Genomic DNA, 16,270 nt, shown 5'->3' with positions numbered 1-16,270 from the left:
CTGGACAGATAAGTGCTCCTGAAAATCTCAATTTCCTGAATCAGTCTGAAAGCTTTGTTCCCACCCTGAAGAATAATTTATCTATTTATTCCCCTTGCTCAGAGCTAACTCAGTGACAATTGTGATCCTGTCTAAGGGAAAGTGTTGTCTCTCTTAATGTGTGACATGCTTCCTGGTGGCCATGGCAGCAGCAGATCTACTGGTAATTATCCTCAACCTGATATTGAGACACATTCCAATTGTTTTTTGGGAACAGTTTCTTTTCCTGAAGTTCATGCCGATATATAATATCCATGGTATCCTACTTTATGCAGCCACTGACTGTTCTGTCTGGTTCACCGTCACTTTCACCTTTGATCGCTTTTGTGGCCAGAAGCTGAAAAGTAAACATTGCACCAGTAAAATGGCAGCTATGGTTCTGGGAACAGTGACTGTTCTGAGCTGTGTAAAGAATATTATCTGGTATTTTATATACACAGGTCAGTATTCACTCTTCAACTCCCCCTTTTTTTGTTTCATACCAGAGCCTGTTTGGTTTTCTACAGTCTGGGTATCAATCGAGTTCCTGCATCAGATTATAACCCCATTTTTCCCATTTGTTCTGATTTTGCTGCTCAATGTTTTCACTGTCAGACACATTTTAGTGAGCAGCAGAGCCCGCAGGAGACTCCGGGCTGACAGCAGTGGGGAGAGTCCCAGAGACCCGGAGATGGAGAGTCGAAAGAAATCCATCATTTTACTGTTTGTTATCTCGGCCAATTTCATCCTGTTATGGTCAACGTTAATGGTTTATTCTATATGGTACCAGATGTGGTAGTTGCGGTATAGGTCTGTAAAGTTTCATTCAGTTGTACTGGAATTAGGCTTCATGCTGCAGCTCCTGAGTTGCTGCACAAACACTTGTATTTATGCCATAACCCAGACTAAGTTCAGAGAACGGTTGAAGAATGTGCTGAAATATCTGTTAAATCTAATCGTTCAATTAATTCAATGAGGAAAAGAACTGAATCATTGGGATTAAAATTGTTCAGTTGAAGGGTCATTGAGCTGAAACATTTCACAGTCTCAAAATATCTTTACAGTGCAGAGGGAGGACATTTGGCCCATCGAGCCTGTACTGGCTATCTGAAAGAGCTTTCCACCTAGTCCCATTCCCCTGCCTTATCCCCGTCACCTTGCACATTCTCCCTTACATTGGGCAGAATTTAATGGGGCCATCGAGAGTGGGAATGTGGTGGACGGAGGGACTTAATCAGGCAGGAACCAAAATCTCATCTTCCCAATGGCGGAAGGTGGTGACATCGTGGATTTGTCACTGGACTCGCAGCCCCAAGACCCAGGGTAATGCTCTGGGAAACTGGGTTCAAATCCCACCATGGCAGATGGTGAAATTTGAATTCAATAAAAATCTGGAATTAAAAGTCTGACGCTGACAACAAAACCATTGTCGATTATTGTAAAAACCCATCTGGTTCACTGATGTCCTTCAGGGAAGAAAATCTGCTGTCCTTACCTGGTCAGCCGACATGTGACTCCAGACCCACAGCAACGTGGCTGACTCTTAATGCCCTCTGAACAAGGGCAATTAGGGATGGGCAATAAACGCTGGCCCAGCCAGCGATGCCCACATCCCATGAACGAATGTAAAAAAAGAGTTTAATAGGTTGAGTTGGCGACGTTTCAGTGGTGGGTTGGAATTCACCGTATCCGATGACGGGAACTTCTTTTCCCTACATGAGCATCCCATGAATACTCATTAAATTACAACTTTTCCACATTAAGTCCAACCATCAAGATTAAGTCAGCGGTGAATGGGAAACTTGTGCCACCTGATTTAGGGCTGGTTAAAGGTGGCATGCACCAGGTGAGCTGGTCCATTTGGACAAACGGTGAGTGGTTCTCTTTGCTGAACTCTGAGGCAAAGAGGAAGGGAACAGGAAAATGTTCACAGACATGGACTGTCAGTAGCAGCAAGAGCGGAGAGGGGGCTATTGCAGGTGGGGTCAGGGTATAAACACGAGCAACAGAAAGACACTGGGGGTTGGGCGGTGTGGGTAGGGGTGAAGATTTGGGAAGGAAGCAAATGTCTTGCATATTGCATTGGTTCCATCCTGTCGGATGTCATTGGGTCCTGGGTGGCAGGTGTATGCCACAGGGAAGATCTACACGCAGACAGGGCAGTTGAAGCTTGATGGAGGGCAGGTGCAGCTTGAGGGAGGGCAGGTTTATGGTGTCTGAGGGTGAGTTGAGGGCTGTACATTGCACAATGTGGCATTGCAGGGAGGAGAGGATTTGCCAGGTGAAGACATGGGGAGCTGCTCTCTGACTCAGGTGAGGAGGATGGTGAGGATTCTGAGGAAGAGGCCAGGAATGTCGCAGCACCTTTCCAAGATGTGAGGGCCATGGAGGGATGTGCCAGGAATGTCAGAGACAACTTGAGTTTGACTCATCTTGTGCAGGAATGAGGCACTGAACTGAGCCACACCCCATCACCTGTAAACCATTGCCACCTCAGAATGGTCACCCATCTCTGCCAGCCTCAACCCTCCCTCCACCCGGAGCAACTCCCACTGTTCCCGGACGGTCTGGAGGAGAACCTGCAGGGAGGCATCACTAAACCATGGAGCCACTCTATGTCTCATCTCAGACATATGACTGAGCAGGGGTGGGAGTGAGGGGGTCCCAGGAGGTGATTGGACTGTGGGGGAGGGGAGTGAGGGGGTCCCAGGAGCTGACTGGACTGTGGGGGTGAAACTGAGGGGGTCCCAGGAGCTGACTGAACTGTGGGTGCGTGGGACTGAGGGGGTCCCAGGAGCTGACTGGGCTGTGGGGGAGGGGAATGAGGGGGTCCCAGGAGCTGACTGGACTGTGGGGGAGGAGTGAGGTGGTTTCCAAGGGGATTAAATGAAACTGAGGGTTTGAATGGTTGGGTTGTCAGGGAGAGTGTGACAGCCCCAAACAGGGGGTGAATTCTTCACTTGAAAAAATAAAATTCCTTTTCTGAAATTTGTGCCCCCAGTTGAGCTGCTCCCGGCTGTGGAGCTGGTATGTTTGTCCAGGGGTCTTTCTAACCTGCCCGATCCTGCAAATTAATCACCTGACAGTGTTCGGGCATTTCCTGCCCACCCCCACTGCACGATCACACCTGCCCCACGTGCCCACCGTGTGATCACACCTGCCCCACGTGCCCACCATGTGATCACACCTGCCCCACGTGCCCACCATGTGATCACACCTGCCCCACGTGCCCACCATGTGATCACACCTGTCCCACGTGCCCACCATGTGATCACACCTGCCCCACATGCCCACCGTGTGATCACACCTGCCCCACGTGCCCACCGTGTGATCATACCTGCCCCACGTGCCCGTGTGATCACACCTGCCCCACGTGCCCATCACGTGATCACACCTGCCCCATGTGCCCACCATGTGATCTTAATCAGAATCTCAGAACCACAGTGTAGAAGAAGCCCTTTGGCCCATCGAGTCTGCACCGACACGTGAGAAACACCTGACATACCTACCTAATCCCATTTACCAGCACTTGACCCATAGCCTTGAATGTTATGATGTGCCAAGTGCTCATCCAGGTACTTTTTAAAGGATGTGAGGCAACCCACCTCCACCACCCTCCCAAGCAGCACATTCCAGACCGTCACCACCCTCTGGGGAATAAAGTTTTTCCTCATATCCCCCCTAAACCTCCTCTCCCTCACCTTGAACTTATGCCCCCTTGTGACTGACACTTCAACCAAGGGGAACGGCTGCTCCCTATCCACCCTGTCCATGCCCCTCATGATCTTGTACACCTCGATCAGGTCACCCCTCAGTCTTCTCTGCTCCAACGAAAACAACCCAAGTCTATCCAACCTGACTTCATAGCTTAAATGTTTCCTCCCAGGCAACATCCTGGTGAATCTCCTCTGTACCCTCTCCAGTGCATTCACATTCTTCCTATAATGTGGCGACCAGAACTGCACACAATACTCCAGCTGTGGCCTCACCAAGGTAGGAATTCCCAAAGAATTTATAACCAAAACGATGACAGAGAATGAATGCAAATACAAGACTTTATTGTAGAAAGGTTGTTGGCTGCCTGTGCTACTTTGGGAATGGAGGATAAAATAAGCAGGGAGCTCTAAAGAACAAAGACAAGGGTGCCTTACCAGATATCTAGGATCTCAAAGTGCTTAAGATCCAAATCATCCGATCCAATTCTACCAAGAGGGTAGCCAGGGAAAGGACAGGCCCACTCAGGGACAGTGGTGGGAATCTGTGCGTGGAGCCAGAAGAAATGGGAGAGATACTAAATGAGTACTTCTCATCAGCATTCACCAAAGAGAAGGACATGGCGGTCGATTTGTCTAGATAGCTTGGATCATGCTGAGATCAAAAAAGAGCAGGTGTTAGGCGTCTTGAAGAATATTGAGGTGGATAAGTCCCCAAGGCCAGATGAGATCCATCCCAGAGTACTGAGGGAGGCAAGGGAGGAGATTGCTGGGGCCTTGACAGAAATCTTTGTATCCTCACTGGCTACGGGTGAGGTCCCAGAGGACTGGAGAATGGCCAATGTTGTTCCATTGTTTAAGAAGGGTAGGAGGGATAATCCAGGAAATCACAGGCCGGTGAGCCTTCTGTCAGTGGGAGGGAAATTATTGGAGAAGATTGTTCGTGACAGGATTTACTACCATTTGAAAGCAAATGGCCGTATTAGTGAGAGGCATCATGGTTTTGTGAAGGGGAGGTCGTGTCTCACTAACTTGATCGGGTTTTTCGAGGAAGTGACGAAGATGACGAAGGGTAGTGGATGTTATCTACATGGATTTCACTAAGGCCTTTGACAAGGTCCCTCATGGCAGACTGGTACAGAAGGTAAGGTCGCACGGGATCAGAGGTGAGCTGGCAAGATGGATATAGAATTAGCTTGGTCATAGAACACAGAGGGTAGGAGTGGAAGGGTGCTTTTATGAATGGAGAGCTGTGATTAGTGGTGTTCTGCAGGGATCAGCGCTGGGACCTTTGCTGTTTGTAGTAAACGTAAATTATTTTGGAGGATAATGTAACTGGGCTAATTAGTAAGTTTGCAGACAACACTAAGGTTGGAGGAATTGCAGATAGTGAAGAGGATTGTCAAAGGATACAACAGGATATAGATCAGTTGGAGACTTGGGCGGAGAAATGGTAGATGGAGTTTAATCCAGACAAATGTGAGGTAATGCATTTTGGAAGATCTAATACATGTAGGAATTATACAGTAAATGGCAGAACCCTTAAGTGCATCGAAGGGCAGAGGCATCTGGGTGTACAGGTCCACAGGTCACTGAAAGTGGCATATATGAAGGTGGATAAGGTAGTCAGGAAGGCATATGGCAAGCTTGCCTTCATCGGCAGTGTTGTTGAGTATAAAAGCTGGGAAGTCATGCTGCAGCTGTATAGAATATTGGTTAGGCCACACTTGGAATATTGCATGCAATTCTGGTCACCACATTACCAGAAGGATATGGAGGTGTTGGAGAGGGTGCAGAGGAGGTTTACCAGGATGCTGCCTGGTCTGGAGGTTATTAGTTATGAGGAGAGGTTGAAGAAACTTGGATTATTCTCACCGGAGTGACGGAGATTGAGGGGCGACTTGAAAGAAGTTAACAAATTATGAGTGGCATCGACAGAGTCAGAAGCTTTTTCCCAGGGTGGAAGAGTCAATTACTAGGGGACATAGATTTAAGGTGAGAGGAGAAAGCTTTAGAGGAGATGTGCGGGACAAGTATTTTTACACGTAAAAGAGTGTCTGGAATTTGCTGCCAGATGAGGTGGTGGAAGCAAGTATGATACAATGCCCATCCACCACTACTCTCCTCCGTCTGGCTGAACTTGTTCTAACACTGAACAATTTCACCTTCAACTCCTCTCACTTCCTCCAAATAAAAGGTGTGGCTATGGGTACCCGCATGGGCCCCAGCTATGCCTGTCTCTTTATGGGGTATGTGGAACATTCCTTGTTCCAGTCCTACTCTGGCCCCCTTCCACAACTCTTTCTCCGGTACATCGATGATTACTTTGGTGCTGCTTCATGCTCTCATCGGGACTTGGAAAAATTTATTAATTTTGCTTCCAATCTCCACCCCTCCATCATTTTCACGTGGTCCTTCTCTGACACTTCCTTTCCCTTCCTTGACCTCTCTGTCTCAATCTCTGGTGATAGACTGTCCACCAATATCCATTACAAGCCTACCAACTCCCACAGCTACCTCGACTACAGCTCCTCACACCCCGCTTCCTGTAAGGACTCCATCCCATTCTCTCAGTTCCTTCGCCTCCGTCGCATCTGTTCTGATACTACCTTCAAAAACAGTTCCTCTGACATGTCCTCCTTTCTCCTTAACCAAGGTTTTCCACCCACGGTCGTTGACAGGGCCAACCGTGTCCGGCCCATCTCCCGCGCATCCGCCCTCATGCCTTCTCCTCCCTCCCAGAAACATGATCGGGTCCCCCTTGTCCTCACTTATCACCACACCAGCCTCCGCATTCAAAGGATCATCCTCCGCCATTTCCGCCAACTCCAGCATGATGCCACCACTAAACACATCTTCCCTTCACCCCCCATCGGCATTCCGTAGGGATCATTCCCTCCGGGACACCTTGGTCCACTCCTCCATCACCCCCTACTCCTCAACCCCCACCTATGGCACCTCCCCATGCCCACGCATAAGACGTAACACCGTCCAAGGGCCCAAACACTCCTTTCAAGTGAAGCAGCATTTCACTTGCATTTCCTCCAACTTAGTCTCCTGCATTCGTTGCTCCCAATGCGGTCTCCTCTACATTGGAGAGACCAAACGTAAACTGGGTGACCGCTTTGCAGAACACCTGCGGTCTGTCCACAAGAATGACCCAAACCTCCCTGTCACTTGCCATTTTAACACTCCACCCTGCTCTCTTGCTCATATGTCTGTCCTTGGCTTCCTGCATTGTTCCAGTGAAGCCCAACGCAAATTGGAGGAATAGTACCTCATCTTCCGACTAGGCACTTTACAGCCTTCTGGAGTGAATATTGAATTCAACAACTTTAGGTCTGGAACTCCCTCCTCCATCCCCACCCCCTTTCTGTTTCTTCCCCCTTCCTTTTGTTTTTTTACAATAATTTATATAGATTTTTCTTTTCCCACCTATGTCCATTATTTTTAAATCTTTTCTGCCCCCCACCCCCACTAAAGCTATACCTTGAGTGCTCCACCATCCATTCTTAATTAGCACATTCGATTAGATAATATCACCAACTTCAACACCTCTGCGTTCTGTTGTCTGTGACATCTTTTGATTATCTGCTCCCATCACTGATTGCTTGTCCCTACAACCACACCCCCCCCTCCACTTCTCTCCCCCCACCCAACCCCCCACGCCTCCACCCCGCCCTGACCCCTTGAACCAGCTTATACTTCACCCCTCTCCTTGGATTCACCTAGTTCTGTTGAAGGGTCATGAGGACTCGAAAGGTCAACTCTTTTCTTCTCCGCCGATGCTGCCAGACCTGCTGAGTTTTTCCAGGTAATTCTGTTTTTGTTTTGGCAAGTATGAATGTATTGTTTAAGAGGCAGCTTGACAAATACATGAATAGGATGGGAATAGAGGGATTCAGAACCCGGAAGTGCAAAATATTTTAGTTTGACGAGCAATATGATCGGTGCAGGCTTGGAGGGTCGAAGGGCCTCTTCCTGTGCTTACTTTTCTTTGTGTGTTCTCACCAAGACCTTATATAATTGCAGCAAGACATCCCTGCTCCTTTACTCGAATCCTCTCGCTATGAAGGCCAACATACCATTTGCCTTCTTTACCGCCTGCTACACCTGCATGCTTACCTTCAGCAACTGGTGTATGAGGACACCCAGGTCTCATTGCACATTCCCCTCTCTCAATTCATAGCCAATCAGATAATAATCTTCGTTCCTGCTTTTGCTACCAAAGTGGATAACCTCATATTTATCTACATTATATTGCATCTGCCATGCGTCTGCCCACTCTCATTTTGTTCAAATCACACTGAACCATCTCTGCATCCTCCTCACTGCTCACCCTCCCACCCAGCTTTGTGTCATCTTCAAATTTGGATATATTACATTTAGTTCCCTCATCTAAATCATTAAATATATTGTGAATAGCTGGGCTCCCAGCACTGATCCCTGTGGTATCCCACGAGTCACTGCCTACAATTTGGAAAAAGACCTGTTTACTCCTACCGTTTCCTGTCTGCCAACCAGTTTTTTTATCCATCTCAATACATTACCCCCAATTCCATGTGTTTTCATTTTACATGCTAATTTCTTATGTGGGACTTTATCAAAAGCCTTCTGAAAGTCCAAATAAACTGCATCCACTGGCTCCCCCTCATCAGCTCTGCTAGTTTCATCCTTGAAAAATTCATGTAAATTTGCCAAGCATGATTTTCTTTTCTAAATCCATGCTGACTCTGCCTGATTCTGCTACTGTTTGCCAAGTGCTCAGCTATTAAAAACAAGAACAGAAATACCAGGAAAAACTCAGCAGTTCTGGCAGCATTGGCGGAGAAGAGCACAGTTTACGTTTTGAGTCCTCATGACCCTTCAACAGCTCGAAACGTCAACTGTGCTCTTCTCTGCCGATGCTGCCAGAACTTCTGAGTTTTTCCAGGTATTTCTGTTTTTGTTTTGGATTTCCAGCATCCGCAGTTCTTTGCTTTTAGCTCAGCTATTAAATCCTTGATAATGGACTCTATAATTGTGCCCACAACTGATGTCAGGCTGACTGGTGTATAATTCACTGTTTTCTCTCTACCTCCCTTTTTAAATAGCAGGGTTACATTAGCTACAATCCACTTTGTAGGAACTGTCCCAGATTCTATAGAATCTCGGAAGATGACCACCAATGCATCCACTATTTCTAGGGCCACTTCCTTAAGTACTCAGGATTTAGATATTCTGGCCCTGGGGATTTATCAGCCTTCAACCCCATCAATTTCTCCAACACCATTTCTGTACTAATACTGATTTCTTTCAGTTCCTCCGTCACTAAACCCTGTGTTCCCCAACATTTCTGGTGTGTTATTTGTGTCCTCCTTTGTGAAAGCAAAACCAAAATATGTATTTATTTGGTCAGCCATTTCTTTGTTTTCCATTATAAATTCCCGTTTCTGACTGTAAGGGACCTACATTTACCCTCACCAATCTTTTTCTCTTCATGTACCTATAGAAACATTTACAGTCAGTTTTTATGTTCCCCACAAACTTACTCTTTTGCTCTATTTCCCTCTTCTTAATCAATCCCTTAGTCCTCCTTTGCTGAATTCTAAGTGCTCCCACACCTCAGGTCTGTTGATTTTTCTGACCAATTTGTCTGCCTCTTCCTTGGATCTAATACTATCTCTAATTACTCTTGTAAGCCATGATTTGACCACCTTTCCTGTTTAACTTTTGCGCCAGACAGGAATAAACAATTGCTGCAGTTCACCCATGCGCTCTTTGAACTTTTGCCATTGCCTATTCACCGTCATCCCTTGAAGTAACAGTTCCCAATCCATCATAGTCAACTCGCATCTCACACCATGGTAGGTTCCTTTATTAAGATTTAGGATCCTAGTTTCGGAATCAACTTCGTCATTCTCTATCTTGATGAAGAATTCTATCATATTACTGTCACTCTTTGCCAAGGGGCCTTGCACAACTAGATTGCCAATTATTCCCTTCTCATTACACAATACCCAGTTTAGGATGGCCTGTTCTCTAGTTGGTTCCTCAACATATTGGTCCAGAAAACCATCCCGTATACTCTCCAGGAACCCCTCCTCTAGGGTATTGTCACTAATTTGATTTGCTCAATCTATATGCAGATTAAAGTCACCCATAATTACAGATGTTCCATTATTGCATGCAACTCTAATTTCCTCTTTAATGCCATTCCCATCATCACTACAGTTTGGGGAGTCAATATAAAACCCCCACTAATGTTTTTTGCCCCTTTGTGCTTCTCAGCTCTACCCACAGATTCCACATCATTGGAGCTATGATCTTTCCTCTTTAACCAACAATGCAACTCCATCTCCTTTTCCTTTGTCTGTCCTTCCTTCCTACCTAAATACTGCTGGATGTTCAGTTCCCATCACTGGTCACCCTGCAGCCATGTCTCCATAATCCTGACTCTCTCATACCTGTTTACACCTATTTCTGCAGTTAATTCATTCACTTTATTGCGAATGCTCCACACGTGGAACACCACCACCTGCAAATTCCCCTCCAAACCATACACCATCTTGATATGGAACTATAACCACTGTTACTTCATTGTCACGGGGTCAAAATCCTGGAACTGCTTCCCTTACAACAGTGTGTGTGGCTCCACATCCATGGCGTGCAGCAGCTCACCATCACATTCTCCAGGGTAATTAATGCTAGCCTTGCCAGCAATACCAACATTCTGTTAATAAATAAAAATGCACCTGCAACTTGGATCCCCCAGTCCCCAATGAAACCATTGGTCTCCCACAGGAGGCCATTCTCTCTGCTCCAACCTTCATCTCTGCTTAAGTCAGAGTGATTCAGTCTTGAACACCCAGGGAGAACAACTGGTTTTGTGATCACCACCAGAGCTGGCTATACCCTATGAAGCAGTGTCCTGCCGTCCTATGCCAAAACACATCACTATTCCAGGATCATGCTACAATGTTAGGAACCCTCAAGTTGCACTACTCCAAACCATCTTTGAAAACCCTTTCCTATCACCAACAACAAGAGCAAACAGCTCATGATCTTTGTAACAAGGTTCAGATCAGCTGCTTCTGCCACTTCCCTCCCTCCCTTCCCCTCACCCATCAGGACAAACTTCCTCTCAGGCTCCTCCCTACCCTAGCCCTAAACTCATGTCTTTCTCCATCTCCCCTCAGGCACTCTCCAACCTCATTTTGTTCCTGACACCTTATCTCATGTCCCCTCAATCTTACTACCAATAAACTGTTGAGCACCCGATTTCTCTTCCTGGTCTGACATGAGCTAATATTAATACTTTCCTCTCCTCAGGTACTCTCACCCTCCCCTTCAATTTCACACTCAATGGCCCTGCTCCAATTTCAGTTCAGGTTCCTTGTTCTCAATTCCCCAAACCCACCCCACCAAATCCTCCCAACAGTTTAAACACCTCAGATCAGCCTCAACCTTCTATCTAGGAGTAAAGTGCTCCTCACCCCAATCAATATTCTGGCCAATCAGCATCAAGACTCCTCAGAACAAAACGGCTCCTTTGATGTTCGATGCCCAAAATCCTTTGAGAGATCCAGATGTGTGGGTGCGCAGAGTTCTGAAAACTGAAGCACCACATCTGAGAGAGGCCAACATCCCATTAGCCCCGATTAACCATTTATAAGTGAGTATCGGACTCAAGATTTTTCCTCCAACATTAAGATAACAGCACGATTTTTCTAGTTTTTGTTCAAGGTGGATGACCTCACTCTCCTTCAGAACATTTACCGTTGTTTGGTCACTCACTCAATTCCTTTTGCTCCTGTCTGCATGAATATTACCACCTGCAAATTGGATATCCCTACAAATTACAAATGAAGTTCAGGCACCAGATCAGGTCCCTGGCAACCACCACATGTCAATTCCTGACAGTCAGATGACGTTCTCCAGATCTCCAAACGCTTCATTTCCCTCCATGTCTGAAAGGTGGAATCTGGTCTGGAATTCCACATGGACAACACCCGCATTAGTGAGATCCAATGAAAATGGAGAGTTTAGTCGCATCCACTTTAAGCCATGCTGTCTCTCAGATCACCTTCTGATGGAGCTGCAGATTCACAATTCTCCACAATAGCCAGGCCTTTGTTAACTGGTTGACCAGTCAATTAGACAATTTCACCGTCCCACTTCAATCCAGCTTCACACTCTGCTACATCGAACACTCCTGTTAGAGAGGGGAAAGGGGGAGCTCCAACATCTAGAGGATCAATGTCCCACCAGCTTCAGGTACAAGATCTCTCCTTCCTCTGGAACCAAACCACAACCCCTTTTTTGCACCACAGTTACGCACATGGCAACAGGTACAAATATCAATGCTTGGTTCCTCCAATGGGGTCCAGCTAAACAAGAGAAGCAGCCCATCAACCAGATTGTGCATCACATCCCCACACAATACCCCGGAGGGAGAGAGGGGGAACTTACACATTCTGCACCTTCTGGAAAGTACAAGCTTTGTTCCTGGAATCCCTCTGATCCACTGGAGCAACTTTCAGGTGACAGGTAATGAAAATCTGAGGGACACATTCAACACAAGTCATGATTCAGTGACTCCATCTCAACATGGAGACCCCAATGATCAGCTTCCTCTTACCAAGGAACAGTCATCTCGAAGGAAACGGAATGCGTCCAGGTCAAACCAGAGCTTGTCCAGCTCCCACTCGTTTCTTGGCAACACAAAGGTTGAAAAGGAGTCCTCAGCTTTGCTGTCCAGGAGGCAACTGAAGAAAGATTAAAAAGGGACAAGAAGTGAATCAAGTGAAGCCATTGAGATGGGACCAGATGGAGAAAGCAGAGAGCTCCTTACCCATTGTGGTCAATGATGCTGTATCTCGGGGTGGAGTCCTTGTCTGGGATCAATGTAGCTACACAGTGGTCAATGTAGCGCTTCAGGGGCATGTGGTTGGTCATTGAAACAGAGGCCTCAATGTGAATGAGCTCACCCAGGTAGTAGACAGTCAAAGTGCGCTCTGTAAGCCAGTCACCTGAAGTACAAGAGGACAAGGGTTAGAGACAGTGGCTGTAACTCCTAGTGAGTGACTACAGGAAATCACTCCCCATTCACCCATCACATACCATTCATTAGGCACAGAGAGAATGACAGACGCCCTTCTCCAGACTTGGTGGAGCTGAATGGGATCCAGGTGGGCTTGATGGGGTCACTGGACACATTGCCCTTCCTGGAAAGGCAGGGGAGTCATTTCAGGACAACGTCAGAGACCACCAGCAGCTGTAGATCTTATTGACAAAGAGATTAAAGATTCTCACCTAAAATACCGACACTCAATGGGAACGACAGCTCCATTCGTTCTCACAATGACAGATCCATGATACTCTGGGGTGTGGTTCAGATGGGTGGTGTAGATGAGGAAATCTCCAGTCATCTGAAAGAATCAGGTTAAGGAATGAAGAACTGATCTGAAATGAGAATGTTCTCCACAGGGGTTAACAATGAAGTCATCCCATCCCTTGGAAACAATTCTGAGGGGGATTGACAGGGTCAGTGTGAAGAGGCTGCTTCCCCCAGCCGGAGGAGAGTTGAATATTATGGGTAGGCATCTCAGGTCAGGGGGTCACTTAAGATTAATGTGACAGGGAATTACTTCATTCAGCAGGTGGTGAATCTTTGGGATTCCATCCCAAGAGAGCGGTGAATGCTCAATCAACGAGTACATTTGAGACAGATGGATTTATTTTGGGGAATGAAGGGAATGTTATGATGTGGCAGATGATGCTAGTCAGGTGGATCAAAGCCAAGAAGGAAACTTGATCATGCACTGAACTGTTTTGCAATTAGTATTTTATTTTGAAATCAGTGCCTGGAATTCAGAAACAACAAGACTGCCATAAATTCAGGAGATTTAGATAAAATGTAAACATGAACAAAAGGAAAGATTAAGCACATACATAGGTCTACAAATTACTATAAGAACTCCCAAAATCTTCTGATTAATCTAGCTCCCAGTGACACCTCCATTAAGGCAACTATAAAAAAACAGATTTGAACAGACCCAGCAAAGCAACACCACCTGGGCAGGAGAAATCAATATGAGTTAACACATCCTTGGTTCTTTTAGACAGGAACTTGATGCATAGGCTGGAGGCTTCTCACATTTGTGAAAGATCTTAGGATGTCTTCACCACTGACTCAGCCTCATCCCCTTTACAGGTAAATTCCATTGTTCCCATATCTTGTTGCAACTTCACTTTTCATAATATAAAACTTTAGTATTAATTTATCAGTAACCTTTTGAAAAAATAAATGCTTCGGCATAGTTTCTCATAACTAGGTGTAACATCCCACCATCTTTTGGAAGTTCAAACTGCCGGAATTTATATGAAAAAGCAAATTTTCATCATATCTCATACTAAAACTTCAGCCATGTTTATGGATTTAGCATTTCAAAGCTCGATTCTTTTTGATGACTCAAAGCCTCCAGACCACCTGTCCCCAATTCAGCCCCACACAAATTATCCCAACCCCAATATTACAATAAAGCACAATATTATGATATTTATCATATTTTGAGGACATGAATCAAAGAGCTTGTTAAGAGGACAGGAACATGGCGGTTGTTTAGAAGTTCGGTCGGGATCTTAGTGATTGGGGCACAGGCTCGAGGGGCCGGGTGACCTCATTATGGGCTGTAATGCAACCTCAGCCCTTTATACAAAGAGGGAGATCATCAGAACAAGACCAGGATCCATTAATAGGGAAGTGACTCAACAAAAAGGGCAGCTTCAGTTAACAGTAAAAAGGAGCCACAAGTGGACAGTAATATGGAGCACGGAAATAGAAGAGTTTGAAGCCAGAGCCCGAGTTATTCACAAAGATAAAAAATGAGGAGTGAGTTCCTCTTTAGTCCAATTCTCATTTTATTTTCTTCATTTAAGAGAGAACCCAATTGGTTTAACCTGGACTGAAACCGAAGTCTCCAGTTAGATTGATCTGAATGAGGGGAATGGAACTGAAAATCCTCAAAACAACAAAAGCAAAAGCTTAGAGGATCCAAAGAGAAGGTTCAAGACCAATGGGGCTGATGTTATAGGTTGGAGGGGCTAAGGAACCAGTTAAGGCAAAGGACAATACAAGATAGAAAGCTAATTTGTAGTTTTATAAAGCAGGAGACAGCTATATCCTCAATATCATTGACATCTCATCCAGTGTTGGAATGAAGAGTGGAGAACAACCTACAGCCCAAGCTTAGAGCAAGAGCTGAGGATTCCCATTACCTGCAACCTGCTGCCTCACTCATGGAGTCCATAGTCAAAGAGGACAGTGTGGTTCTGAGAGTAGATCCTGGTTGGCCGACAACCTGCTGTCCCCAGGGTCAGGTCAGCAGCTTTGATCAGGTGCCTGGTTCCAATAAATCCAGCCGGACCCTGAGCAGCAGCTTGTCCTCTCCACACTGCACCATCACAGTCTGCAGTGGAGACACACTCCCACCCTCAGACACACGGAAATGGGAACCAAAGGGAGGCCCAGGAGGAGAGACTGTCTGAGGCACAGGGGTGGCTTTGACTCTGCACCATGGAAACCTCTGGCCAAGAAACTGTTGCCAAGTGTCAGAGCCACAAACAGCTCCAATTAACACCAGCACTGGGAACAAAGCCCTCACTACAAAATCCCCCATGATACCAAACAACTCAACCATCCCTTCAGCCACCGAGCAGCACCTTTTATATACACAAGCTGCACTCATCTGACACCAATGAGACCAGAAGCAGCAACATTGAACCAAAAAACCATCCACAATCTCCACTAATGTCAGAACCCATGGATTTGTTACCAGGAAGGCCGATTTTATTTGGACCAATAGGAGTTGGTCTGGTCGGGAAAGATGTTAATGAACAAAAGGGAAGGTGTGTGATAGGGTGGAGGGCAGGAGAGATTAAAGGATAAAAGGTTTCATGGTACAAAAGCCAAAGGCAGTGGTAACGGGTGAAGTAAAGGAACAAAAGATGTGTCCGGATGAGGTGTGAATGGCTGCCTAGCAACTGTCTGAATGTAACGTAGAATCGTAGAATGTTTACAGCACAGAAATAGGCCACTCGGCCCATCGTGTCTGCCCCAGCAAAAGAACGAACCCCCCCCCAGCCTAATCCCACTTTCCAGCACTTGGTCCGTAGCCCTGCAGGTTCCGGCAGTTGAGGTGCATATCCAGACACCTTGTCAATGAGTTGAGGGTTCCGGCCTCTATTCCCCTTTCAGGCAGTGAGCTCCAGACCCACACAATCCTCTGGGTGAGAAAAGGTTTTCCACATCTCCCCTCTAATATTTCTATCAATCACCTAAAATCTATATCCCCTCGTCAATGAGCTCTCTGCTGAAGTATATAGGCCCTTCCCATCCAGTCTATCCAGGCCCTTCACAATTTTGTACATCTCAATCAAATCTCCCCTCAGCCTCCTCTTTTCCAAGGAGGACAGCCGCAGCCTCTCCAATCGTTCCTCATATTTGCAATTTCCCAGCCCTGGCAACATTCTGGTAAATCTCCTCTGTTCCCTCTTGA

General features: G+C 46.3%; 1 protein-coding gene across 1 annotated transcript; it reads right to left on the bottom strand.

Moving 5' to 3' along the window:
- Positions 1-1,761: 1,761 nt before the first annotated feature.
- On the bottom strand, positions 1,762-15,104 carry LOC121271255 (zona pellucida sperm-binding protein 3-like). The gene is made up of 8 exons (XM_041177076.1): positions 14,991-15,104; positions 13,026-13,141; positions 12,834-12,937; positions 12,565-12,742; positions 12,352-12,478; positions 12,183-12,271; positions 11,979-12,100; positions 1,762-1,913 (listed from the first exon to the last, which is right to left on the bottom strand). Exons 2-8 carry the CDS (start codon positions 13,139-13,141, stop codon positions 1,762-1,764), a joined length of 888 nt encoding a protein of 295 aa, XP_041033010.1. The 5' UTR covers positions 14,991-15,104.
- Between the last annotated feature and the right edge of the window lie 1,166 nt (positions 15,105-16,270).

The sequence above is a fragment of the Carcharodon carcharias genome, chromosome 30, assembly GCF_017639515.1.
Source record: "Carcharodon carcharias isolate sCarCar2 chromosome 30, sCarCar2.pri, whole genome shotgun sequence".
Taxonomy (NCBI): domain Eukaryota; kingdom Metazoa; phylum Chordata; class Chondrichthyes; order Lamniformes; family Lamnidae; genus Carcharodon; species Carcharodon carcharias.
The sequence above is the reverse complement of the archived record's forward strand: the minus strand, read 5'-3'. Positions and strand labels throughout refer to the sequence as shown.

Excerpts from the sequence above, each read along its gene's own strand:
- LOC121271255 (XM_041177076.1), bottom strand. The coding sequence starts at position 13,141 with ATGACTGGAGATTTCCTCATCTACACCACCCATCTGAACCACACCCCA. Across the intron at positions 12,743-12,833 it reads CTCTCTGTGCCTAATGAATG|GTGACTGGCTTACAGAGCGC; the intron begins GTATGTGATGGG and ends CTTGTACTTCAG. Across the intron at positions 12,479-12,564 it reads AGCATCATTGACCACAATGG|TTGCCTCCTGGACAGCAAAG; the intron begins GTAAGGAGCTCT and ends ATCTTTCTTCAG.